Source organism: Callithrix jacchus, chromosome 21 (assembly GCF_049354715.1).
Source record: "Callithrix jacchus isolate 240 chromosome 21, calJac240_pri, whole genome shotgun sequence".
NCBI lineage: Eukaryota > Metazoa > Chordata > Mammalia > Primates > Cebidae > Callithrix > Callithrix jacchus.
The window spans coordinates 43,224,796-43,250,075 of record NC_133522.1 but is presented as its reverse complement, the minus strand read 5'-3'; the positions used below and the strand labels follow the sequence as shown (position 1 = coordinate 43,250,075).

The following is a 25,280-nucleotide window of genomic DNA, read 5'->3' as shown; positions in this document are numbered from 1 at the left end:
TATGAACAAAAATTGCAAAGCTAAAATGGTGTTTTATTTATTTATTTTTTTAAAAAAGCTTAAGTATTCTACTTTATCCTGCTGGATCCTTAGTAAATCATCAGTTATAGTGAATGTTATAAGGACTCAGGGTATAAAAATTTAGATCTTTGAGCTAGGAGAGATCTTAAGATAATTTTGGGAGGTATAAACCTTTTTGGAATATCGTCATCTAAACTTTAAGTAGGTCTCTTTTTCCGCAGATAACCTAATACTCCTGAAAAAGCTTGTCTGCTAGATCATAACCTATACTCTTATATAATGCATAAGAAGCATTTTCTGAATTGTCCGAGATTGTCCAGAAACTGGGATGGGATAAAAGGTGTTCATGTAGCTCTCCACTTGGTGTTTGTTGCTGCAGATCTTGTACCGGCCTGGGCCTGAGCATTGGTAAAGCCTGCTTGACCACCACGGGGTGTTTCGATACTGGACAGGTCTCAGCCTGTCTTGCACACCCTTCAACCCCTGCAAGCTGCTTGCTAGATCAACCTCAGCCAGGGTGGTGGGCTTTTCCTCTGCCTAGTCCACAGTGCAGGGCCCCTCCCTTAATGTCATCTAGGAGTCTACACCTCTGCTGTTAACACATGCCAGCGAGAGGAAGGAAAAAGGAGGAAGCTTTATTTTCCAAGTAACAACATGTAGACTGAAGACACGTAGCTTCTGCGAAAACGAAAGCACTTAAGCCTGGGGTCCCCACTGCACGGTCATCAGGTTCGGGGTTTCGCGGAATGCCCGGCGCATGCGCAGAGGTAACACACGTAACACTGCGTGTTCGTTTTGGTGCTGGGTTTTAGCATTAAAAAGGTGGAATGCAGCCATGTATGTCTAAAGGTGAATGGCAGGGCGCGGAGACGCTTTGTGCGCAGTCTCTGTGAGCCGGATGGAACCGGCCTGGGAACTGCAGCGCGGATCAGGAAAGGATGCTTGCAGCGTGCCTCCTGCGCAATCTGTGCTGCTGCCCAACCCCAGGGCGGGGCCGAGGCGCCAGGGTCAGCGCCACTCAGTGAAGTCAGCCACACTGAAGTCGCTGGGCAACGTTTTTCTAGAACGGATTTGTGTCTGACTGCAGGCAGATCTCATGGCGGTTAACCTCGTAGTGTGAACGACATAGGGTTATGTGAGCAACCCTTCCCCGTGTTATGGCCGCTTAGTCTCTCTGCGAGGATCTCGTCTCCACCACACACTGCCCAGCTGGAGCTGCGGGTATATGTGCGGCACAGCGCAGGCTGGTGGGCGCTGCAGGCAGGTGGGCGCTGCACGGAGCTTCACCGTCCCCTGTCTCGCGGCCCCGCTCCCCGCTTGGTGCCCCACCCGGAGTCAGTAGAGCCCTGTTGTTCTGTCTGGACTCGGTTTCCAATCCATTTAACGCCGATCTTCCTTTCCGCCGGCCCCAGCTGTCCACTGTCCTGGGAAGTCGCGGCTGCCGCTGTCCTTGCCGCCCCTTTGTCCCTGTCCTCCCACGCCTCTGGCGCCCTAGTTCCCCACTCCTTTCCCTCCTTTCCAGTCCTCTCTTCCGCCCTTGTTTGGGCTGACCATTAGCAGGGCAGGGTCCCAAAAAGCTGGAAGGGGATGCTGGTTTGCCGTTTGCTTTCCACTTTCATTTCAACTGCACTAGAGTTTGTGGCACCCTAACGCTCCCCGTTTAATACGTTCCTTTTGTCATCAGGTCGTTGTTATACAGACACACTGCGCTTTTACTGCATGCGGCTACACCCTCACCCCAACCCAGTTACTTTTCTAGGTTTCAGCTTCCGTTCAGAAAACAGACTAACTTGTTGGCCATCGGCCAGGTGGGCTGACCTGCGTCCCCTCCCCGAGAGCACATAGGCCCGACGCCTCGGAAGGGCATGGTCCAGCATCGTCTGTGGACAGGGGCTTGCCCACTACGGCCCTAGCTCGGAAAACGCTACGGCCAAAGCTCAGAGGGAAACCTTGCCTGTTTGCCTGTCCAGAGCTCAGGGAGAGGTCAGTTGACCTCAGATCCTCATCCTTTTTTATTTTAGGAAGCTGCAATTCCTCTTTTTACATATATTTGCTTGCTTTTTTTTTTTTTTTTTGAGACAGACCCTTGCTGTGTCACCCAAGACGAGTGCAGTAGTATAGTGCGATCTCGGCTCACCGCAGCCTCCATCTCCCAGGTTCAATTCTCCTGCCTCAGCCTCCCGAGTAGCTGGGATTACAGGCACGTGCCACCACACCTGGCTAATTTTTTATTTGTAGAAGCGGGGTTTCCGCATGTTGCCCAGGCTGGTCTTAAACCTGTCGACCCAAGCGATCTGGTCTCAGCCTCCCAACCGCCATCCCAGCTCCATGTTTGCATTTTTAAATTATAAAATGGTAAAACTTAAATTTATTGCCACGAATAAAAGAAAAAAGAGTATGTCCTTCTGCGTATTTTTCATACGAACACAAATATGTAAAGATGAAATTTTTGTGAAATACTTCTTATTGTCTTCTAACTTGTCCACACAGAACACTTTATGGACATGTTTATATGGTGAGTAGTCATGAAGAAGACTGCCTGGGCTTTTTACTGTCTGTAATGGAGACCTTGCGTTGTCACTTGTTGGCAGAAAAAAATTCAGGCTCAGAGAAACAGTGCCTTTCCCAAGGTGATAGAAAATATATTTTACCTTTCATCTGGTAAGTTACAAATGGTTGTTTCCTCATAAATAGGTCAATAAAGTGAGCATTGCTTAGGATAAAGATTTTCCAAAAAAGCAATGAAACCATTTTATTAAATAAAGTCTTACATAAAATTCTAATATGTCAATTTTAATAATACATATTAAATGCTTTATTTTATAAACAGATTAAAGCAAAGCTGTTATACTTTAAGTGAGAATATACATTTCCTCCCTGCCTTCCCTGACTCTTGCTGACATCCCAAAGTGGCTGCTGCCGTGTCTTCACAAGTCTGGGCCCAGTGGTTCTCTTGTAAAGTCCAGAGCCAATAAGGTTGAAGCTTTTTCATACCACCCCATTTAATTTGGTCTTAGGTCAAAACTTACAGGCTCTCTTAGCTTTCAGATATAATGCAGTGCCTAGGGCTAGGCACGGTGGCTCGTGCCTGTAATCCCAGTACTTTAGGAGGCTGAGGCAGGTGGATCACCTGAGGTCAGGAGTTTGAGACCAGACTGGCCAATGTGATGAAACCCCATCTCTACTAAAAATACAAAAATTAGCTGAGTGTGTTGGCCGGCACCCGTAAACTCAGCTACTCAGGAGGCTGAAGCAGGAGAATCATTTCAATCTGGGAGGCGAAGGTTACAGTGAGCCAAGATCATGCCACTGCACTCCAGCTTCCATCTCAGAGGGGAAAGAAATGCAGTGCATAGAATAAGGCTTTAAATATTTTGCATTTATTTACCGGAGCACTGAAACCAAAAAGGTGCAGACCCACCAGTTTACTGACTATCCTTGGATAGTTTCTGCCACTTTCCTCCTTGAGAATAGACTCAGCTGGGGTTCTTGGATTAGTAGTCTCAGCAAAACCTGGTGGGCTCTGGAGACCTTCACTGTTGTCCCAGTTACTTGTCCTGGAAACTTGAGCTAGGAAGGGCAACATGAGATTGTGGCCCTTTTGCTCCTGGTACGAATCTGGGCTTTGTCAAGCTGTCCTGACCCTGGATTACTGATGCTCAGACAGAATTTACCTCTGGGTAGCTATGAGGGTTACACTTGCCCTGTGTGCTCTGATCTGGTGGGAGGGCTCTGTTGGCAGGTAGCATTGGCTCACGTGCTTTCCAGTGATGGCTGAGTTCCCTTCATCCTCATTACTGTCCCCCATGACAGTATCTTATTTACATTTATGGTTTTACTGTCACATACCAGGCATGATGTCAGCCCAAAATTAGCTCTTCCTTTGTTTTATCAGAAAGAGTTATTTAAGACAATTTCTCTAAAACCCAGATCTTCATCTTTGGGAAAGGAGCAGAAGTCCTGTCCATGGAAAATGAGGAGCTGGTGGGCAGAAATTTTGTTCTTCATCAGGAAAAAAAATACACTTTTTCTAATTAAAAAAAATACAGATGTGATAGTTTGTATGTTTCAGATTTTAAAAAAACATTTTGTAAATTGAAAATACATATTTTTACTTGCTAAGAAAATACAGCTAATACAAAAGACTGTCTACTGTCCCGTGAACAATGCCCAGAATTAATCACATGACATTTTCTGCCTCTCACAGTAGTTTCATAGGGCAGCCTCAGGTGAACTGTCCCCGGATCCCACCCTGGATTAACCTGAAGCAGAGACCCTGCTCCATACTGCTTAATTAACACATGATCTGTCCTACAGTGCTCTTTTGCTGAGTTCTTTCTTTCTTTCTTTTTTCCGAGGCAGAATTTTGCTCGTCACCCAGGCTGGAGTGCAATGTCTCGGCTCACTGCAACCTCCGCCTCCCAGGTTCAAGCAGTTCTCCTGCCTCAGCCTCCCAAGTAGCTAGGATTACAGGTGCCCTCCACCACGCCTGGCTAATTTTTGTATTTTTAGTAGAGACACGGTTTCACCATGTTGGCCAAGCTGGTCTTGAACTTTTGACCTCAGGTGATTCACCTGCTCAGCCTCCCAAAGTGCTGGGATTACAGGCAAGAGCCACTGTGCCCGGCCTGAGCTTGCTCGCTCTTTACTTATTTTAGAGATGAGGTCTTGCGCTGTTACGCAGGTTGGAGCACAGTGGCACAATCATAGCTCAGTGTAGCCACAAACCTTTTGTTTCAGGCGATCCTCCCATCCTAGCCTCTCAAAGTGGGTTGGGATTACGGAGTGAGCCACCCCACCTAGCCATGCTCTTGCTTTTTAACAAGGGCCGTTCCTCTTACTCTGAAGTTTGCCTGTGTCCTGACTGGGATTTGAACACTGCACTATTATTTATCACTCATACATGACTTTGCTCTGACTGGGATTTCTATCTGATGGCTCTTTGGGTTGTTCATTATGTAAGTGTGGGCTGGCTCTACAGAACATTTTCTTTGGCAAGCTCCCTGTGTTCCACAGTCATTACTTTGGCCTATAATTATGCCAACTCCAGGCTCTTTGTAATTGGAGTCCTCCTGAATATTTGGTTTCTAGTCTGGAGTCTTTACATGCACTTATGCCAATAGTTCCAAACCGATGTCAACTTTGTAAACCTACAAGTTTTAATGTTATGTCTTGATTATCCTTTGTCCTAAATGCTTGGGACTAGAAGTGTTTTGGATTTTGGAATTTTTTCAGATTTGGAGTACTTGTAGATACTTCATGGTTGAGCATCCCTAATCCAAAAATCCAGAATCTGAAATGCTCCAGTGAGGGTCTTGGAATGTCATGTCAGCGCCCAGAACGCTTTGGACTTTGGAACGTTTCAGATTTCAGATTTTCGGACTAGGGATGCTCCATCCATATTGAAATTTGAAAGCAGGTAGTCTCTATTAACATGCTTTTGCTAATATGTACTATCTAACTCCTGAAACCATGCAACACACCAGGATTATAATTTAATACTCTGCTGCTGAAGACTCCACCTATAATTAGTTCTATTAATGTTTACTTTTTATGAATAGTATTTGTCCATTTCTTCTGAACTTTCATTCAGTGGCTCTGGTTTCTTTTCCAGGCTCTCAAGAAAGTTTCAGAGCTAGAAGTTTCAGATCCTGAAGTCTGACATCACACCATTGGACAGCAACCTTGCTTTTTGTCAGCCTATTTTACTTGGCATTGTATACTGTGCCATACTTAGAAGGAACCAGCTGTGTTGGTTCCTTCTAAAGAACCAACGTGGCAGACCCATGTTGGTACTGCTTTAGAATGTGATACTAAAATATAAGCCCCCAGAGCCTGGGCTTCACCTGTTGTGTTCCCTGCCATGTCTAAGTGCCTAAAACAGTGTCTGGCACATAGTAGGCATGCCAAAAAAAATTGCCGAATGGTGGTATGATTTCTCTATATTGGCAGCACGTGTACGTAAGACATGTACATTGATATCTTGTTAGTCTACAGTTTCATTGCTAGTGAACTGACTTTTGTAGATTTTCTTAAACATTAATCAATTTTAGAATATGACTCAATTGTCCAGAAAGTAATATAATTATTTCCTTCTGTACATGATAATTTCTGCATCTTTAAAAAACAGGTATAGTTGCAAACAGTAGATGACTCTTTTCAGTGTTGAGTTCCTTGAGACTGTAGCCACCCACAGTTCAAGATATGGAACAGATCTGATACTCCCAAATTCCCTGATGTTTCTTTGAAGCCTCTGTTTTCAGTTCCTATAGTTTGTTTTTCCAGAGTGTCACGTAAGTGGCATAAATATGATTATGTCTTATGTAGCATTTGAATCTGGCTTTATCATTAACATAATGTATTTTGTACAGATTCATCCAAGGTATGTGTTTTGATTGCCAAGTTATCCTACCTTGCATGAATGTATCACAGTTCGTTTATTCATTCACCTGTAGAAGACATTTGGGTGATTGTGAATAAAACTGCCGGAAATATTTGCATATGCATTTTTGTGTGAACATAGCTTCCATTTCACTTGGGTGAAATCTAGGAATGGGATAGCTGGGCGGCATTGTCTTAGGTTTTTTTGTTTGTTTGTTTCTATGCCAGGAAATGAACTGCACTGGAGTGTCCCAGTTTTGATGATAGTTTGGGGATGGTGTAGTCCATGCAAAATTATTCTTCCTGGAACCTAAGTAAATACCATGTAGTATTGGCCATTACTTACCATGTGGAGAATTATCTGGGGAATGTTTATCCTGTTTTTCAAACAAGACAGAAAACAGCTATACAAAATAGTGGAGATGGGGATACCTAACAAATTGAAATCTCTTTAATGTTTCTGATTTCCATTTTCTAATCAAAATGGGTCTCTCAGTGCTGCTAAAAAAGGGTAGGGTGTTTCAACAAGCAATTAATTGTCTCACTCAGGTTTTCCCACCCAGCTCAATAACTTACCTTGGGGTTCTGTTTTCATGTTATTTAACTACTTAGTGTGTTTGATCCTCATTGGTAAGTAAAAAAGCATCTCACTATAGGTGTATTAAATCTTTAGACCAAATGGGATGTAAGAATCTCAGGCGGTTTAGGAGGGAAGGCCTTGTTTAGATATATGCACACGACTGTGGGGAATGAAGATGGGCTGTCACAGTGCTTCACACTGCCAGGACCATTGGAAAGGAAAAGAATTGCAGAGAGAATGGCTGAGGCGTTTAAGAGGATGTTATACTTCTCTAGCAGTTTTGTTCAAGTGCAAAATAAGAAATTACCCAGAGAAATGGGACTTTTTAACACAAAATCTTCAGATCTTTTCCTGAGGAGAAACTATTATGCCCATGGTTTATTACAATTTAAGAGGCTTAGAACTTTGTACATTGAGGTCTAAAGGCTACTCACTCTGGGGTTTTGTTTTATTTAAAAATTGATTCATTATAATAGGTAATCAATTCACAGGGTTCAACATTCATGAATTTCAAGATAGATACCCTCTGCCTCCCTCTCACCCTATTCATCAAGGGCTTCTCCTGTGGGGCAACCACGGCTATCAATTTCTTGTGATTCCTTACAAAGATAACGTATGCATCTACAAGACAGTATGTACAAATGTGCTTTTTCTCCCCCTTTTTCTCAAGTGGTGCAGTATATAACTTTTAAATAATAATAATGAAAAGAATGTATGGGAGTGAGGGGCATAGATTGGACATGCTGATTCATATGCAGTAAGAAGTCAGTTCTTAAGAGAAATGAGGGAAACCAGCCCTGCACCCCGTGTGTATTAATGGAAATGATCTCCAAGACATTGTTGAAGGAAACTCACAATTTTCCTATTGTTGGAATTTAGTTTGCTGACCCTCTTGTTATTAGAAACAGTGTTGCACTGAATAACTATGTTCCTAAGTCATCTCACATCTGTAGAGTGGCTGCTGGGCCCATGTGGTAGGAAGTGTTGTTGGCGTTGACAGATGGTCCTTACAATGGTCCTTCCGAGTTTGCAACATTTTAGCTCATCCCCAGCAATGCAGAGAAGGCTTGTTGCCTCCCCTCTGGCAACAGTGTAATAACGTTTTTTGATCTTTGTTTTAATTGATGTTTATCATATTTTTGTTGTGATGGAGCATATTTTCTTGTGTTTAGGAACAATCTGAATTCTCTTTCTGTGAGCTCTTCATTCAGATCATTTTCCCATTGTGGGTTTTTTTTTTTTCATTTTTCTCCTGGGTAGTTTATCTTTTTCATTGACTTCTTTTAGTTCTTAAAAGATTAGTGAAATCAGCCCTTTGCTAATTTGTTATAAGTTGTAGTTTATCATTTTTATAGTGATATTGTTCATAATCATTTTGTGAAAGAGAAATTCATTTTTAGTCATATTTGTAGTCATATTTATTCAGAGTTGTGAGTCATTCATAGAAAGGCCTTCCCCACTTTGATATGATAATACTCTATGGTTTTGTCCAAAACTTTTATTATTTCAGTTTTTACATTTAAGTATTTGATACTTTTAGAAGTTTTTGTGTTGTAAGCAAAATGTTTCAGTATGGTCCAACTTAATTTTTGTTTTTTTAAGATGGAGTCTCACTATATCGCCCAGGCTGGAGTGCAGTGGCACAATCTTGGCTCACTGCAACCTCCCCCTCCCTCAAGCACTTCTCCTACCTCAGCCTTCCTAGTAGCTGGGAATACAGGCATGCACCACCATGCCCAGCTAATTTTTGTACTTTTAGTAGAGACCAGGTTTCACCGTGTTGGCCAGTGCTGGGATTACAGGCATGAGCCACCATACCCAGCCCAACTTGGTTTTTTTAGTCGTGTTCTCTGGCCAGTTTTCCAATATCACTTAATGAATATTTCCTCTCTTCCTTGTAGATTTTAAATGCTACCTTTATCAAACATTAGCTTCCCTTATTCTCTGGGTCTATTTCTGGACTTTCTGTTCTATTGATCTTTCAGCCAGAACAGGTGTCCTTTATCACACTTTATAAATTACAGTAGCATTGTAATATCTCACAGGGCTAGTTTCTCCAATTCTCTTCTTTTCAGGATTTATCATTGCATATAAACTTCAGAATCAGCTTGTCTAGCTTATCCCTCCCACTCCCGCCATCTCCCCCTCAAAAAGAAAAACAATTGTGATGTTATTTTTTGTAGGATCAGGTTGCCTTTATAAACCTACTTCTGGGAAAGTAGAAGTGTGAAGGGTGTTAAATCTTCCTATTCAAAAGCCTGGCATGGTTTTCTGTTTGGTCAAGTTTTTTTTTGTGGCTTTCAGGCATGTTTTAAGTTTTGTCATTGGGAGTTTTAGACATTTCCTGTTAAATTGACTTATAATATTTTAACTTTTGTTCCTTTTAAAATAAGGCATTTCTTCCATTGTATCTTCTTACTAGTCCTTGGTTTATATGTGATACCTGTTGGTTTCTCTGTATTAATTTTGTACCCAGCTTGTTATCTTTTCTGAATTTCTCTTCATGTTGACAGTAGTTTTTCAGTGGATTCCCTTGGATTTCTTCAGGTATACAATCATATCATGTGCAAAGATGATCAGTTTACCTCCTCCCTTTGAATTATTCTTTCTTTCTCTAGTTTTATTGTATTAACTAGTACTTGCAGAACGTTGTGGTGATAGTAGACATCCTTCTTTTATTCCTGACTTAAATGGATGATATCTTATTTTCTCATTAAGTTTGATGCTGGCTTTGGGATAAAGTAGATATATTTGGTCATTTTAAGGAAGTATCTTTCTATTATTTTACCAAGAATTTTATCAAGAATGCATAAATTTTATCAAATGCCTTTTCAGCATCTATGAAGATGACTATATATTTTTCTCTTAATAGCTGTTAATAGGAGTTATATTACCAGTTTTCTCGTTATTGAACTGTGTTTACATTCCTTGACTACATTCTACTTGGTTATGATATAGTATTGCTTTAAGTTGCTACTGGATTGCATTTGCTAATATTTTATTTGGGACCTTTGCATTGTATTTACAAATGAGAATAGTCTATTTTTCACTCTTCTCTCTCCTTTCTTTCTCTCTCTTTCTCTGAGTGTGTAGATTTTATCTTATTTTGCTGTCGTTGTTACATTTGCTTTTTTTTTTTTTTTTTAAAGTTCCTTGCTTTTGAATAGTTTTATAATAGAATTTTCTATTCTTTACACAGGGAAATTCAGGGAATGACCTCCTGTGAAGCTATCTGCGTCTGGGGAGCCTTACTTAGAATTTTATTTTTTAATGATGATTGATCTGCTTGGATTTCATGTCTCCTTTGGAGTTACTTTGGATAAATTATATTTTCCCAGAAAAATAATTCACTTAGTCAAGTTTTCAAATTTACTTACATACAGTTGAACCATGTGTTATCTTTTAATTACCTCCATTTTTCTAGTATTTTCCTCTTATTTCTTATTTTGGATATTTGTTTTTCTTTTTTGATTAGATTATTTAACGATTTGCTTTGTTTTTCCCCCCCGAAGAAAGACCTGTTGGACTTATTAAGGGATTAGTTTGGCCAATTGTTAAAAGTATATCATGGACATTGAAAAGAGCATATTCTCTGTTTTCAGGGTGTAGCGTTCTATGTATGCCAGTTTGTTATACCTTGTTGATGTGTAACGTAGGTCTTCTGTGTCCCTGCTTCTTTTCTGTCTACGGTATTGGTAACGATCTGTGTATTAACATCTCCCCCAGCGAATGTGTCTCACTCAAGTTCTCCTTATATCTATCCCCTGTAGTTTTGCTTTACAAGTGTTGACACCATTTGATCCAGGCATAATAATAGCACGTCTTTTTTTTTTTTTTTTTTTTTTTTTTTTTTTTTTAGACGGTCTTGCTGTGTTGCCCAGGCTGGTCTTGAACTCCTGGACTCAGACAGTCCTCCTGCCTCGGCCTCCCAAGGTGCTAGAACTGCAGGTGTGAGCCACTACACCCAGCCTCACAAGTCTTTATTATAAGTTGCTCTTTTAGAATGGTGAAGTACCCTTTGTCTGTTTAATCCTTCGTTCTCTGAATTCAGCATTGTCGACAATTCCTGGCTCATTTCTCTGCATTTGTTTCATATATCTTTGCTTATCCTTTCTTCTTACCCTTTCCAAATCTACCCTCCACCCCTGCCATTTTAGGTGCTTCTCTGTCAGACAACATGAAATTGGATTTTGCCTTGTAATATAATATTAATGTCTGTTTTGGAATAGACATTAATTTAGCCCATTTGTTAATATGACATGTTTGGCATTAATTCTGTCATTCCTAGTTGGTTTGGGGGAATTAAGGAGCTTTTGAAACATCTTTCTCGCTACAGTCTGTGTTGTTTGTTTTATGTTGTTTGTATGATTTTCTAGTATCTAAAGTTTTATTTTTGTTCTAATTGTTACCCTTGCAACCTTTTTTTTTTTTTTGAGACGAAGTTTCGCTCTTGTTACCCAGGCTGCAGTGCAATGGCGCGATCTCGGCTCACCGCAACCTCCGCCTCCTGGGTTCAGGCAATTCTCCTGCCTCAGCCTCCAGAGTAGCTGGGATTACAGGCATGTTCCACCGTGCCCAGCTAATTTTTTAAATATTTTTAGTAGAGACGGGGTTTTACCATGTTGACCAGGATGGGCTCGATCTCTTGACCTCGTGATCCACCCGCCTCGGCCTCCCAAAGTGCTGGGATTACAGGCTTGAGTCACCGCGCCAGCCCCCTTGCAACTTTTTATTGTACTTGAATCTTCATGTTTTAGACATTATTTGTTAATTTCCTACTATGAACTGCTGAATTAGCATATTTCCTCTTTCCTTCTCTCTTTATTCCATCTGAGTTAATTACAGTATTCACTGTTGTTTACTTCTGTTAAATTTATTTGTGTGACATTATTTGATTTATTAATTTTTAATCAGCACTGTCCAGTAGAACTCTCTGTGATGATGAGAATGTACTTCTTATCCCCTCTGTCCCTTATGATAGCCACTGGCCATAATGTGGGTATTAAGCACTTGAAATGGAAGGATCTGAATTTTAGCAGTTATAAGTTTAAGTTTCTTTCTTTTTCTTTTCTTTTCTTTTTTTTTTTTTAAGAACAATTAAATGCCAATTTATTTGACTCGTGGGCGAGGTTCTGTGGTCCCGGGGAAAGAGGCCAGAGAAGTCGCCAAGTTTAAGTTTCAGTAGCCACATATGGCACACAGCTACCATATTGAAAAGTGTAGGCCAGGTGCAATGGTGTATACCTGTAATCTAGCACTTTGGGAGGCCAAGGCAGGATTGCTTGAGCCCAGGAGTTCAAGACTAGCCTGGGAAACATGGCAAAACCTCATCTCTACAAAAAATACAATAATTAGCTGGGTGCGATGGTGTACACCTATGGTCCCAGCCATTCAGGAGGCTGAGACCAGAGGACCACTGGAGCCCTGGAGGTAAAGGTTGCAGTGAACTATGATCACACTACTGCACTCCAGCCTGGGCGACAATAAGACCCTGTCTTAAAAAAAAAAAAAAAGTATGGGAGTATGGTTTGAATGGTCCATTTTAAAATCCCAGCTGTCAAAGATGGGGAAGCCTCCATGTACATTCCTTCCTACATTCTAGTTCTCTTAGTCTCCCAGCTAGTGTTAATTAAATTCTACCTTGTTGCTGGGCGCGGTGGCTCACAACTGTAATCCCAGCACTTTGAGACGCTGAGGCAGGCAGATCACCTGAGGTCAGGAGTTCGAGACCAGCCTGGCTAACATGGTGAAACCCCATTTCTACTGAAAATACAAAAAGTTAACTGGGCATGGTGGCACACACCTGTAATCCCAGTTACTTGAGAGAACCCGGAGGCGGAGATTGCAGTAAGCCGAGATTGAGCCACTGCTCTTCCAGCTGGCAACAAGAGTGAAACTCCAACTCAAAAAAAATATTCTATGTTGTAAGAACTCATGTTTTTCATTCTCTTCTTTCATTATAACCACATATCTCATTTTTCTTCTCACAATTAAATGGAGTTAATCCTCACAGTTGGTTCTTTTGACATAGTTTTTCTAGCCATCTCTTGGATAGCTGTAGTTTACTATTTAGTAAATTCCTTAAGAAGGACTTTTATATAGTATTGCTTGGGGTATGTTTTTTGTTGTTGTTGTTTTTTGCACATTTAAAACTGTTTCCGTACATCTGAATGACATATTAGGTAAGTATAAATTCTCGGGTCACACTTTGTTTCCTTGAGCATTGCTGTATCACTCTATGTGCATTTTGAATTGCATTTTGCTATGGAGAAACATGGTTTCTTTTCCTCTTATAAGTGACTTGATCTTTTTTCCTGACTCCAAAAGGGTATTTCCTTTTTTAAATAACACTTTTGCCACAAAGGATTTTCATTGACTGCTCCTAATTCTTTGGCTTTTTAGTGTTTTTGAATTATCACACTAAATATTTGTTCTGCTTCATGATTTCAGTTTTCTTATTAAGAACTTCGCTAGGCACAGATGTGTGTTCGCCTTCTGGCTCCCATTTTATCTCTGTCTTTATGGTTCTTTTTTGAATTATTTCTGAAGTTTTCATTTAATTTATTTGGATTTTCTCATTTCTGCCGGTATATATCCTTAGGCCCTTTTTAATTTCTTTCCTGTGGTGGTTTGTTTTTTTCCTTTCACTTCTTTTGTGAGCTTTCCTATATTTTTATCTCTTCCTTTAGCCTCACCATTTCTTCCCTGAGCTCTTATATCTCTGTTTTGTGTTCATCCTTTTTAGAAGCACCTGCCTCACTAGCCTGGAAAACTTCATGGTGAAATGCACATTCACCATTTTCACATGCTTGATGGTATGGATTTTTTTCTGTTGAATGATCGTTTATTCATTCAGTAAATGTTCATTGAGTGCTCACTGTTGCCAGTCACTCTGCCCTGGTGGAGTTCATGTTCAGGCGCCGGAGACAGACTGTAAATAAAATAGGGAGGCACTTTTGTTGTATTTTGGAAGGTGGTAAGTGTAACAGCGCAGTCAGGGATGGGGATACTGAGTGCTAGGTGGGAGTGGTACAGTTATAAATGTGGGTTCAGGGAACCGAGCCCTGCAGGTGTCTTGAGAAGAACAAGCAGGTGGAGTGAGGAACATGGGCAGGTGCCTGAGGCTGGAATGTGCAGACCTCTTAGAGGAATGGCAAGGGGGCCAGGGCAGGGGCAGGGGAGCAGAGGGGTCCACATGAGGGCCGTCAGATAAGGGGAGGGCAGGTCCCCACTGTGGCTCTTACTATGTGGGTGAGATGGCGAGCTGCTTGGAGATCTAAGTAGAAGAGTGACCTGATCTGTCTTTCCTATTCATCTGCTACTCGGATTTTTCTTCTTCCTCACTTCCCCTCCTTCCTCTCCCTTGCCCACTCTCATTTTTTAATCCATTAGATGTCATGTGCTCCTCTGCTGGTTCCTTTTAACCTCTCCTTGCAGGAGATAAATTTATTCCTAGACCAGGCTGGCTGGAATGTTCTAATAGCCAGAGATTTTACGTGTGAGTTTCTTTCATCTTTGTGTTGCGTGAGCCCATGTGGGAACCAGTTGCGGGGCGTTTGCCCCTTGCACAGGGGCTGGTTGCCTTCACCGCTGGAGAGACAATTGCTTCCAGCAATTTTGGAAGGTGGTAGGTGTCACAGAGCGCAACTGGGGCAGTTGATAGGATGCCTCTCTGGGAGTGGCCTCAGCTGTTCCCAGGTGCACCCTCACTTTCCAGAGGAAGCACATTTTCAGAGTCAGGGGGCCTTATTTCTGTTTTTCATCACATGTCCCCTCCTCAGTCTTCACTTCTTTTCACAGCTCTTCCACCTGTTTCACAATATTTAGCTGTCTCCTTGCTTTGCCGCAAATGCAGTTTGTAGTTTTGTTTCTTGTTCTTTGGGTGATTTCCAGGAAGCCAAGAGGGGATCGCTGACTCGATGCCACCATTTTGAAACCCAGAGTCCGAATTATGGTTTTGGCATTTTATTCCAGAGAATAAGAAAAAGAGTTGTGTAGTTTGGTAGTGTCCTTTTACATTTAGAGAATACTAAGTTAGGCTGGGTGTGGTGGCTCACACTTGTAATCCCAGCACTTTGAGAGGCTGAGGTGGGTGGTTCACTTAAGGTTAGGAGTTCAAGACCAGCCTGACCAACATTGGTGAAATTCTAACAACACAAAAAATTAGCTGGTTGTGGTGGCGTATGCCTGTAGTCCCAGCAACTCAGGAGGCTGAGGCAGGAGAATTGCCTGAACCCAGGAGGCAGAGGTTGCAGTGAGCTGAGGTTGTGTCACTGCACTCCAGCTTGGGTGACAGAGTGAATAAGAAGAAAAAAGAGAATAGGAAGTTAGAAAATGTGGTTGTTTTACCCCACTTTGAACAGACTTGCCAGTGCTTTCTGCCGTGAAAGCCAGCAAAGCTGGTAAGAGCAAGGGTGGCCAGTAGCCTATGGAATACTTGTTTCCAGGCTGCTCTTTGGGCTGAGGTTGAAGATGGGCAGCATCAGCCTTCTCCCCAGACTTAGCTCGTCTGGGGCAGGGATGTGGACTCCTTGAAGCAGGCTCTGAGTTGTGTGGTTCTTGGAGGTATTGCCTCTGACCACCTAAAACAAAGAGGTCGGGGCACAAAGTATATTAAAGAACTGACTTGAGCCAGAGAGAGGACAGCTGCCCAGAAGACACAGACCCAGTCACCTTGGATATGAACTCCATTCACCTGTGTTACAAGTAGGTTGTTACCACAAAGAAAGGGGGACAGGGAGTGCAGTGATACAAGGTTGTTTGTCATGAATTCTCATTGGCTTACAGTAGTGACATTGATGGGCAATTGGCTCTCCATCGTTAAGCTCTAGGGAGCGGGCTGTGGTCTCGGATGTGGTATGGCGGAGGTAATTTATAGCTTAGCTGCTGGTGGCAAAACCAGGTAGTTTCAAGAGATGAGCACAACCCAGAGAGGGGGAGGACGAGTCTGCCGTCTCATCTCAGTGTCTCTGGGCTTGATAACTTGAAAGGATTCACATTTTTCAAATGAAAGCTCTTTACTTTTCCACCTTGAAGAGGGGTCCGCTCTTCCTGACACAGGTGGTCCCAGGGTCTGTGCTGGCTTCTGTGATGAGCACACATACCACACGGGACTGCATCTCTCCCTCTTCCCAGTTGACAACATGACCTTTCCCAGGCCAGGGACCTCCTCGATGATGGGACAAAAGCTATGGCTTTTCTCCCAAACCGTGGCACACTGCGCACGATTTCGGTGTATACTTTCTGGGCTTATTACCAGTCTCTGAATGGCCCCTCTTTGGAGTCATGGCCCCCAGGTGAAGGCCTCTGCTTGTGATGTTGGACGAGGTATTAGTACTATCTGGAGCCATAAATCTTATGTCTTCCTGATGAATGTCTAGACAAAAGTCGAAGGGAGAAGTTCTTGTTGAGATCTTGGGTTTCTTTAATGTCTGTTTTTCCAGTTTATCGTATCTTTCTCTGCCAGGACGAATCAAGCGTATGTGAACAGATCTTGCCTCTCTGTGAAACCCTCTTCTATTTCTAAATCCCTTGACTCCTTAGCCTCAGGTGGGCTAATTCCCTTCTTTCATTGGTAGGAGTTGAATAAACCTGTATATTATAAGAATGTCTAATTTATCCATTAATGTTAATTTTGTATTTTCTGTACTATATTGTGTCTCACTGAAAGAATGACGAGAATCCCTTGAGTCATGAAATATTTACTCTGCTTACTTCCGAGGTATATCACTACCTTTTCCTTCTTACGTTGCAGGAAGTAAGGAAGGAAAAGGATTTACTGACGTCATAGTTACAACATGCCAATCAGTGAGACCACAGATCTGTTCCTGCGAGATTGACGGAAAATCTTACGATCACATAGGAACAGACCATCCTCAAGTGCTGCTGTATTATTGAATTGATTAAGTTCACAGATTACTTTGTCTCCTTTATTTGTGGGACATATTCATCAAGTAAAATTTTAAAAATATACTAGCAGATTAAACATTTTTTTTTTCTTTTTTTGAGACAGGGCCTTACTCTGTTACCCAGGCTAGAGTGCAGTGGCTCAATTGTGTTATAGCTGGCCTAGAGTTAGAACCTGAACAATGCCATTTTATAAAAGACAAAGCTGTTTTTAAAAATGTTACCCCATTCTCCTCACAATGACGGCTAACCTTGGCTTCTGTAAACAAGACTGCTAGTTTACTGTGCAGAATGCAAAGAGGTAAAGCTGCTCACCTTCTCTTATCAGTGACTGCCATAGTTGCTAGCCTTTGCTTTCTGGTAAGAACCAGAATAAGCAGCCCAAGATAATTCCATCCTGGCTCCTGCAACTTGTAATAAGTGACTGAGATCTGTACCCCTACCCAGATAATGTGTAAACTAATGTTTATCTTGACTTCTGTAAACCACTTAAGTAACAATCGGAATGACAAAAGTCCCCTGGCCCTTGAAATGTCTGGAGCACTCCTCACCGTCCTCTCGGCCCAGGAGGTGATTTACAGAATCCACTAGCCCTCGAAATGTCTGAAGCCTTTCATCCCCAATCCCGCTCCTCACCCCCACTCCCAAGGTGGTTTTACAGGTATAAAAAGGTCTTGTCACCCTTCTTTCTCTGCCATGGGTTGGAGAGAGGTGAGTCCTCCGTGGTCGCCAGCAATAAACCCTGCAATTTGGCATACTTTTGTCTTGGTGTTGACTTTCTATGCTCGGTCCAGTATAACACAATCATGGCTCACAGTAGCCTTCACCTCCCAGGCTCAAGTGATCCTCCTGCCCCCGGCCTCCTGAGCACACCACCACGCCTGGCTAATTTTTAACATTTTTTTATTTGTAGCGAAGGAGTCCCATTGTGCTGTGCAGGCTGGTCTCAAACTCCTGGGCTCAAGTGATCCTTCTGCCTTAGCCTCCCAAAATGCTGGATTACAGGCATGAGCCACCGTACCTGGCCTATATTTTAAAAATTAAATTTCCATTTGAATTTGGACAACACAAAAAATTAATAGAATTAATGTTAATTAAACTTAGAATTTAAGTTATTTCACAGGAATTTTTATTTAAGTTCACTTAGGAATTGTTTAGGAACATTAAACTTTACACATTAACATTGAAACAAACACGGTCATCTCCATTTTAAATATAATTCAAGGAGAACTCATTTTATTCTTAAGATCGCTTAAAATAGAGTTGATTGTGTTTGTTTTAATTAGGCTTAAAGGCTTTGGGGTGGGGAGTGGAAAACAAAAACAAAATACTTAGCACATTTAAGGGATATAGAATATTTCTTGTTTCCAATACTCAAGTTAAAGTAAGAACTTAGTAAAAATTTTTCAGTGGATGACTAGAAGAATTAAAAGATAAGCAGATTTAAATACCAGTAGGACAGCTGTTTTTTAATGGTTTGATCTGCGGGCCAGTTTTTATTTTTACTGTTTATTTTTGAGATGGGGTCTCGCCCTGTCCCCTAGGCTGGAGTGCAGTGGCGTGGCCACAGTTTACTGCAGCCTCAACTGCCCAGGCTCAAGCAGTTCTCCCACCTCAACCTCCCAAGTGGCTGGAACCACAGGTGGGTGCCACCACACCCAGCGAATTTTTTTTTCATATTACTTGTAGAGATGGAGTCTCACTATGTTACCCAGGCTGGTCTCAAACTCCTGGGCTTAAGCAACCTGTCTGCCTTGGCCTTTCAAAGTGCTGAGACTGCTGGTGTGAGCCACCATGCCCGGCCTGAGACTTGTTCTGTGTGGATTGTGGATTCAGTCTTTCTGCTCTGCTTGATGCTATGTCACTCCCTCAGCTTCCTTTTCCACTCAAGCCCCTGTAACAGACTGAAGCTATCCAGTTCTGTGGTGACAGGAAGAAACTGCTCTCTAATAACAAATGTAGTTACTTCCATAATCTATTCCTCAGTAATTATCTTCAGATAAAGCATAGACGATCTGTTGTGAAGTCTCTCAATGATGTGTCAACCAAGGGAATCAAGGCGCCGTTGCCTCCCGGTGTGAGCAGGAACTCCAGGGACAGGGCAGTCCTTCGGGAAGGTGGCATGCTGCTGCCTCATGGATGGCACTGATAACCTCCAGTCTCACCCCTATTAGGCATCTCTGGGCAGAAAGGACACCAGGCTAACTATTGTGTGAAATTACCTTTTTGCAGATGTGCTGTCAGTTTAGTCAGCAGAACTGAGAAAGAGCCTAACGAGCAGGGTTTTATTTTCTTGTGTTCCTTTTGAAGGGCCTTCATCCATGCCCCTGTGTAATATCACTGGGAACTTACATTTGCCCTGGCCCTTCTCTTTGCATCTTGAACTCAGACATCTGTCGAGATTCCCCAACCGGGAATGAAGACATATCTGAAAGGCAGTGACGGGATGAGATCTCTCATCCCCACACTCTGGCACTCCCTTCAGGGTGTGTCTAGGCTGCCATGTCATTACCAGTGGGCATCTGGCTCCCACCAGGGCCTGGGCCTTCTCCATCCTGGTATCCAGGTGTCTCAGTGAATGTCTGGGTCTTTAAACAAATTGATTGTGAAGGATCAATTTGTTTTGCTAATAAACAAAGTGAATGACAGAAGCACGCTAATTTGATTGGTGGCTGTCTTTTCTCTCTCCCAGGAAGTGCTCTCCGGCGTTGTGGTCATATCGAGTAAGGATTCAGTCCAACACCAGGGAGTGTCTCTAACCATGGAAGGAACTGTAAACCTCCAGCTCAGTGCCAAAAGTGTGGGGGTGTTTGAAGCTTTTTATAATTCTGTTAAGGTAAGAATGCTTAGATTGCAATATTTTATTTCAATATTGAAATGTTGGGCTGGTTGCAGTGGCTCAGGGCCAGGCACAGTGGCTCAGGCCTGTAATACCAGTAATTGGGAGGCCAAGGTGGGAGGATTGCTTAAGCCCAGAAATTTGAGTAGCCTGGGCAACAAAGCAAGACCCCATCTCTCTAAAAACTTTAAAAATTAGCTGGGTATGGCGGTGTGCACTTGTAGTTCCAGCTACTCTGGAGGCTGAGGCGGGAGTATCCCTTGAGCCCAGGAGTTCAAGGCTGCAGTGAGCTATGATCACAGCACTGCACAACAGCCTCAGCAACAGAGCAAGACACCATGTCTCTTAAACAAAAAGAAATGTTTATGGTGGTTTTCACTTGCTGTGTGCCTTTATTGTTATCTGCTGTTATTTTGCAAGGGATGGAGATACTTCTGATATTTACTAACCAACCTGTGAAATTGGAGATACTTTGTTTCTAAGTATATCCTGTTATTGAAAGTCTGCTTATACTTATTCCCATTTGATAAACAGGATTAGGAGAACTATAAATGTATTAATTTCAGCCATTAAAAAGAACACTGCTAGGCACTGTGGCTCACACCTGTAATCCCAGCACTTTGGGAGGCCGAGGCAGGCAGATCACCTGAGGTCAGGAGTTTGAGACCAGCCTGGCTAACATGGTGAAACCCCATTTCTACTAAAAATACAAAAAATTAGCTGGGTGTGGTGGTGTGCGCCTGTAATCCCAGCTACTTGGGATGCTGAGGCAGGAGAACTGCTTGAACCCGGGAGGCAGAGGTTGAAGTGAGCCAAGGTCGCGCCATTGCACTCTAGCTTGGGCAACAAGAGTGAAACTCCGTCTCAAAAAGAAAAAAAAAATCACAGCTCTTCTGAGAAGTTGTGCTTGTGGCTTATGTTACCTGCCTTCCAAAATCAAAACTGTTATTCTATTAGCTATGTATATGCTGCTATTGATTTGAAACTAAGGTAAGATGAAAATAGAGCAAGTAACTGTTCTTTTGTCATTTAGGGTAGAGAGTTATATGTTCCACAATGTAAACTCCTCTATTCTTATAGTTTCCTTTTCCTGAAGGACATTTTAATCTTTAAGTTTTGCGGGAAAAGAGTTAAGGGAAAAAAGGTGCATTCAGTGTTCAGATTTAGGGGCTTCCTATGTTTTCTACAATTTTATTTTAATCCATTAGTACTTAGAGATTCACTTCCTAAGTCATGGATCTTCTCAGAGCCACTGATGTTAAGCTGTAAATGCTTAAAAAGCATGACTACATACTTTGAAGGCAGGTTCCAAATGTTAGTACTCTCCTGCTCCTCCTTGGAGGCACAGCTGAGGAGGTCTGTGCAGGCCATGGGGCTGGAGGAAGGCCTGATCTCCCCAAGCAGCTGCAGCAGGAAGGCTCCGAGGAAGCTGGGGGGCCATCAGGAGCAGAGGCAGCGCTGCCCCGAAGGGCACCAGCTGGGCGAGGAGAGCTGTGGGTTCACACGTCAGCCCTGTTAGCCAGGCAGCCTCACTGTGCTGGATCTGCTTCTTGATTCTGAAGATTGGGGTTGTTAAAACAGTTAAAGGAGATACTTGCAGAGGAGAAAGGACATATCAGTTCAGTTCCCATGTAGATCAAGCACCTATGTGTCTCATGTTGTAAATCAACCATTACTGTGCCAGAGTCTTAAAAAATGGAGCCAAGTCACTTCATCTCCAGACCCAGCATGGAGCTGCCTACAACAGCAGGATGGTAGCCTCCAGGGCCTCAGGGTGCTGTGTCTTTCAGAAGGTTATTAATAGACACTGTAATTGGAAAAGACATCTCCAAGTACCTGCTGATGGACTGAATTGATTTTTGTTTACAGCCTATCCAGATTCTCAACAGCACCATAGAAATGGTGAAGCCAGGGAAATTTCCCAGCGGCAAAACAGAAATCCCTTTTGAATTTCCTCTGCACGTGAAGGGTAACAAAGTTCTGTATGAGACTTATCATGGCGTGTTTGTCAACATTCAGGTGAGAGCTTCCTAGTCCCATGCGACTGATTTCACAAGTTTTCTTCTGACAAACAGTGTGATCTTTCACTCAGCATTAATAGACGGGCCCAAGAATTTAATACTGTACTTATTGCTGAGACCTCTCATGTATATTCTGTGTTAATTTCTCATTTTTCCCTCATAAATGCATTTTATGTATGGCCATTATTTTTGTTGGGAGCCTCAAAGCACTTGTGTTCTAACTTCCTTTTCCTGTTTCTCTTGGGCTCTTTTCAGGCAACATGGACACTGTAAAGGGATGCTTTTATTGTCTGGTAACAGATATGCCCTGACTTCTTTGTGGCACTAGCATTCACTTGTCCATTTTATACTTACAAGTATCTCTTTGTTTAACACCCAAAGGCTACTACATTGACATAGGCTGGTATTCTTTATTGAACAAACCTTGTCAATGAGGGGAAGTGGATTCATGACTTCCTGTCCACCTCAGCGGTTAAGGACGTCTTTCACAGTCTGCTATTGTTGTCTCAGGAGCAGTGTGGAGTCCACGCAGGGTGAGAGAGCCTTTCCTTTATTCAGCAGAAAGAAAGATACTTTTGTGATAGCAGCCTCGCAGCACTTCCCTTGCTGGATGAGACAAAACTCTTCAGTCTTACATGCAAGAGGGATGAAAGTAAAGAATGTTTTTGATTTATTAAGTTTTGGTCAATAATTTAGCCTTAGACACATTCTCCTGCTGAAACTATTAGAACCTTTAAAATAAAAGTCCCCCAACCCCTGTGAGTGTTTAACCAAAGATTCATCTGTATGTGAGTTTTATGAATTGTCTAAGAGATCTGTCAAGAAGAAACACATGTAGTATGATGTCCATCTTTCCACGAAGAAAAAAAGTGTTTGCAGTCCTTTATTGTTAGCACAGCTTTTTCAGTCACCAAAGGCTTTGGGTAACCCCAAGAAAGCCATAGTGATGACTGGTTAGCACCTGGATTCAGAGGGAGCTGCTTAGGTAGCCATACAAATACCAATTGCTGGTGTGTGGGCAGGAGTCTTCTGATCAGCTTTCTAGGTTGGGACTATTTCCCCCATGAAACCTTCCAGAGGTGGACAGGAAGTCATGAATCCACTTCCCCTCATTGACAAGATTTGTTCAATAAAGAATACCAGCCTATGTCAAATGCCTTTTTGGTAATACTGAAGATACCTTAAACGTTTCATTTTGAAAGTTATTTTTATTATTTATCCAGAATCAGTATCTTGCTTTACCCACATGGTAGTTCTTTAATATGATTTATTTTAAAATATAAGAATATGTTCATTAGAAACTGTCATAAGATCACCTTTTCATGCCACAGCAGGAGGACTGCTTGAGCCCAGGACTTCAAGACCAGCCTGGGCAACAAAGCAAGATCTCGTCTCTACAAAACAAAACAAAACAAAAAACTTGTGTGCTTGTATTCCTGCAGAGCTGTATGTAAATTGGAGGTTACTTAAAATATAGTAGCAGAGTTAACAGGCGGTCATTTCTATAGTAAAGTGAACAATTGCCCCTACCTTGTCTTTTAGTCTTTAGATTTTACCATTTGAGGGTTAACCTCAGAATACTACAATTTGGAATTCCGTACCTCCCCAGATATCTCACAGGTTTCTAACAGTGAAGAGATTTCTCAGCTTAACCTCTGATTTCTGTGAACTTATCGCACTTATTATCATTTAGCATTTGTTAGTATTTTGCCATCTTTGTTAATCTGTATTATGTTCTAACTCATTTTAAAGTTAGTTTTAGAGTCTTCATACTTCATCTCAAAATACCTCATTGCGCATCTCCAAAAACAAGGGACATGTGTCTATATAATTATAGTTAACATTTGCACACCTATCAGAATTTACAAAAATTCTCAAGTAGCGTTTAAGTCTTGATTCATATTGAAATTTGTCATTGCTTCTTTAGAGAAAATAAACTTAAAAGAAACTAAGGTTATGTTTTTTTAAAATCTGTCTTCATCCATTCATTAATTCATGCCATTCTTTGGCAGGTCTTTTTCTTAGAGTTTGATAGTAGAGTGAGTGCCTCCCAGAGAGGGCAGTGACTTCCTGTGATCACATAGGCCAGCCTCAGCCCGGGGGTCCAGGACAGCGCTCGTTGGCCCCACTGTTTAGTACACTCAGTCTAAAGGTTAACATAGGCACATTTCTTTGGATAGAAAGTTTTGTTGTTAAACTCTAATATCATCTTTCTTAAATTATATGTATGCCAAGAAATTTTTCATTTATAAATTGAATTGTTATAAGTAACAATGTAAAATGGTAAAATTAATAAAACAGAACCAAGGATTTAAAATATAGACATGCTGGGTGCAGTGGCATGCACCTGTAAACCCAGCCACTTGGGAGGCTGAGGTAGGAGGATCACTTGAGCCAAGGAGTTTAAGTCTAGCCTGGGCAACATAGCAAGACCTCAAAAAAAAAAAAAAATAATAATAATATATATATACAGCCAGTATTAACTGGGTGTGGTGGCTCATGCCTGTAATCCCAGCACTTTCGGAGGCTGAGGTGGGTGGATCAGAGGTCAGGAGTTCAAAAGCAGCCTAGCCAACATGGTGAAACTCCGCCTTTACTAAAAATACAAAAATTAGCTAGGTGTGGTGGTGGGCGCCTGTAATCCCAACTGCTTTGGGAGGCTGGGGCAGGAGAATTGCTTGAAGCTGGGAGGCAGAGGTTGTAGTGAGCCCAGATCACACCACTGCACTCCAACCTGGGCAACAGAGAGAGAGTCAGTCAGTCTCTCTCTCTCTCTCTCTCTCTCTCTCTCTCTCTCTCTCTCTCTCTCTCTCTCTCTCGTGTGCATGTGTGTGTGTGTGTGTGTGTGTGTGTGTGTGTGTGTGTGAGAGAGAGAGAGAGAGAAAGAGAGAGAGAGATTGCCAGTCCAGAGGCTTGGTTTGTTTGTTATTTTTTAGATGAAGGGCTTGACATTCTTCTCTTCAGTGCTGCGTTCATTTTTGTCCTTGTTATTAGATACTTCATACAATCATCGGTCTTCCGTAGCTGTCCTTTGTGCAACTACTTCTTTTTACAAGAATTTAAATTGTAGCAAGTTTTACTGGGTTTGTTCTACTCTTGTAGCTGTGCTGGCAAGAGTTTGTGCCATAACATAAAATATGCCTGCTGAAGTTGTATATTCCGAGCTTACGGAGATCCTAGCCATCCCTTTTCAAAGTGAAAAATTCCTTTTGCAGGAGTCTACTTCCAAAGTATAAACAGGGCCAGGTGTGGTGGCTTGCACCTGTAATCCCAGCATTTTGAGAGGCCGAGGCAGGCAGATCACCTGAAGTCAGGAGTTCAAAACCAGCCTGGCCAACATGGCAAAATCCCATCTCTACTAAAAATGCAAAAATTAGGCTGGGTGCAGTGGTTCACACCTGTAATTCCAGCACTTTGGGCGGCTGAGGTGGGTGGATCAATCACCTAAGGTCAGGAGTTCGAGACCAGCCTGACAACAGGGTGAAACCCTGTCTCGACTAAAACACAGAAATTAGCTGGGCATGGTGGAGGG

At 42.2% G+C, this 25,280-nt stretch overlaps 1 protein-coding gene across 2 annotated transcripts in view; it reads left to right on the top strand.

Annotated features, from left to right (window-relative positions):
• The window catches only part of VPS26C (VPS26 endosomal protein sorting factor C), a 46,776-nt gene that overhangs the window by 10,003 nt on the left and 11,493 nt on the right, over positions 1–25,280 (top strand). For both annotated transcript variants that reach the window (XM_003735394.6, XM_002761419.7), the window contains exons 2-3: positions 19,581–19,724; positions 21,597–21,746. In XM_003735394.6, the coding sequence (XP_003735442.1) occupies positions 19,581–19,724; positions 21,597–21,746 (294 nt within the window). The remainder of the gene's footprint in view (positions 1–19,580; positions 19,725–21,596; positions 21,747–25,280) is intronic.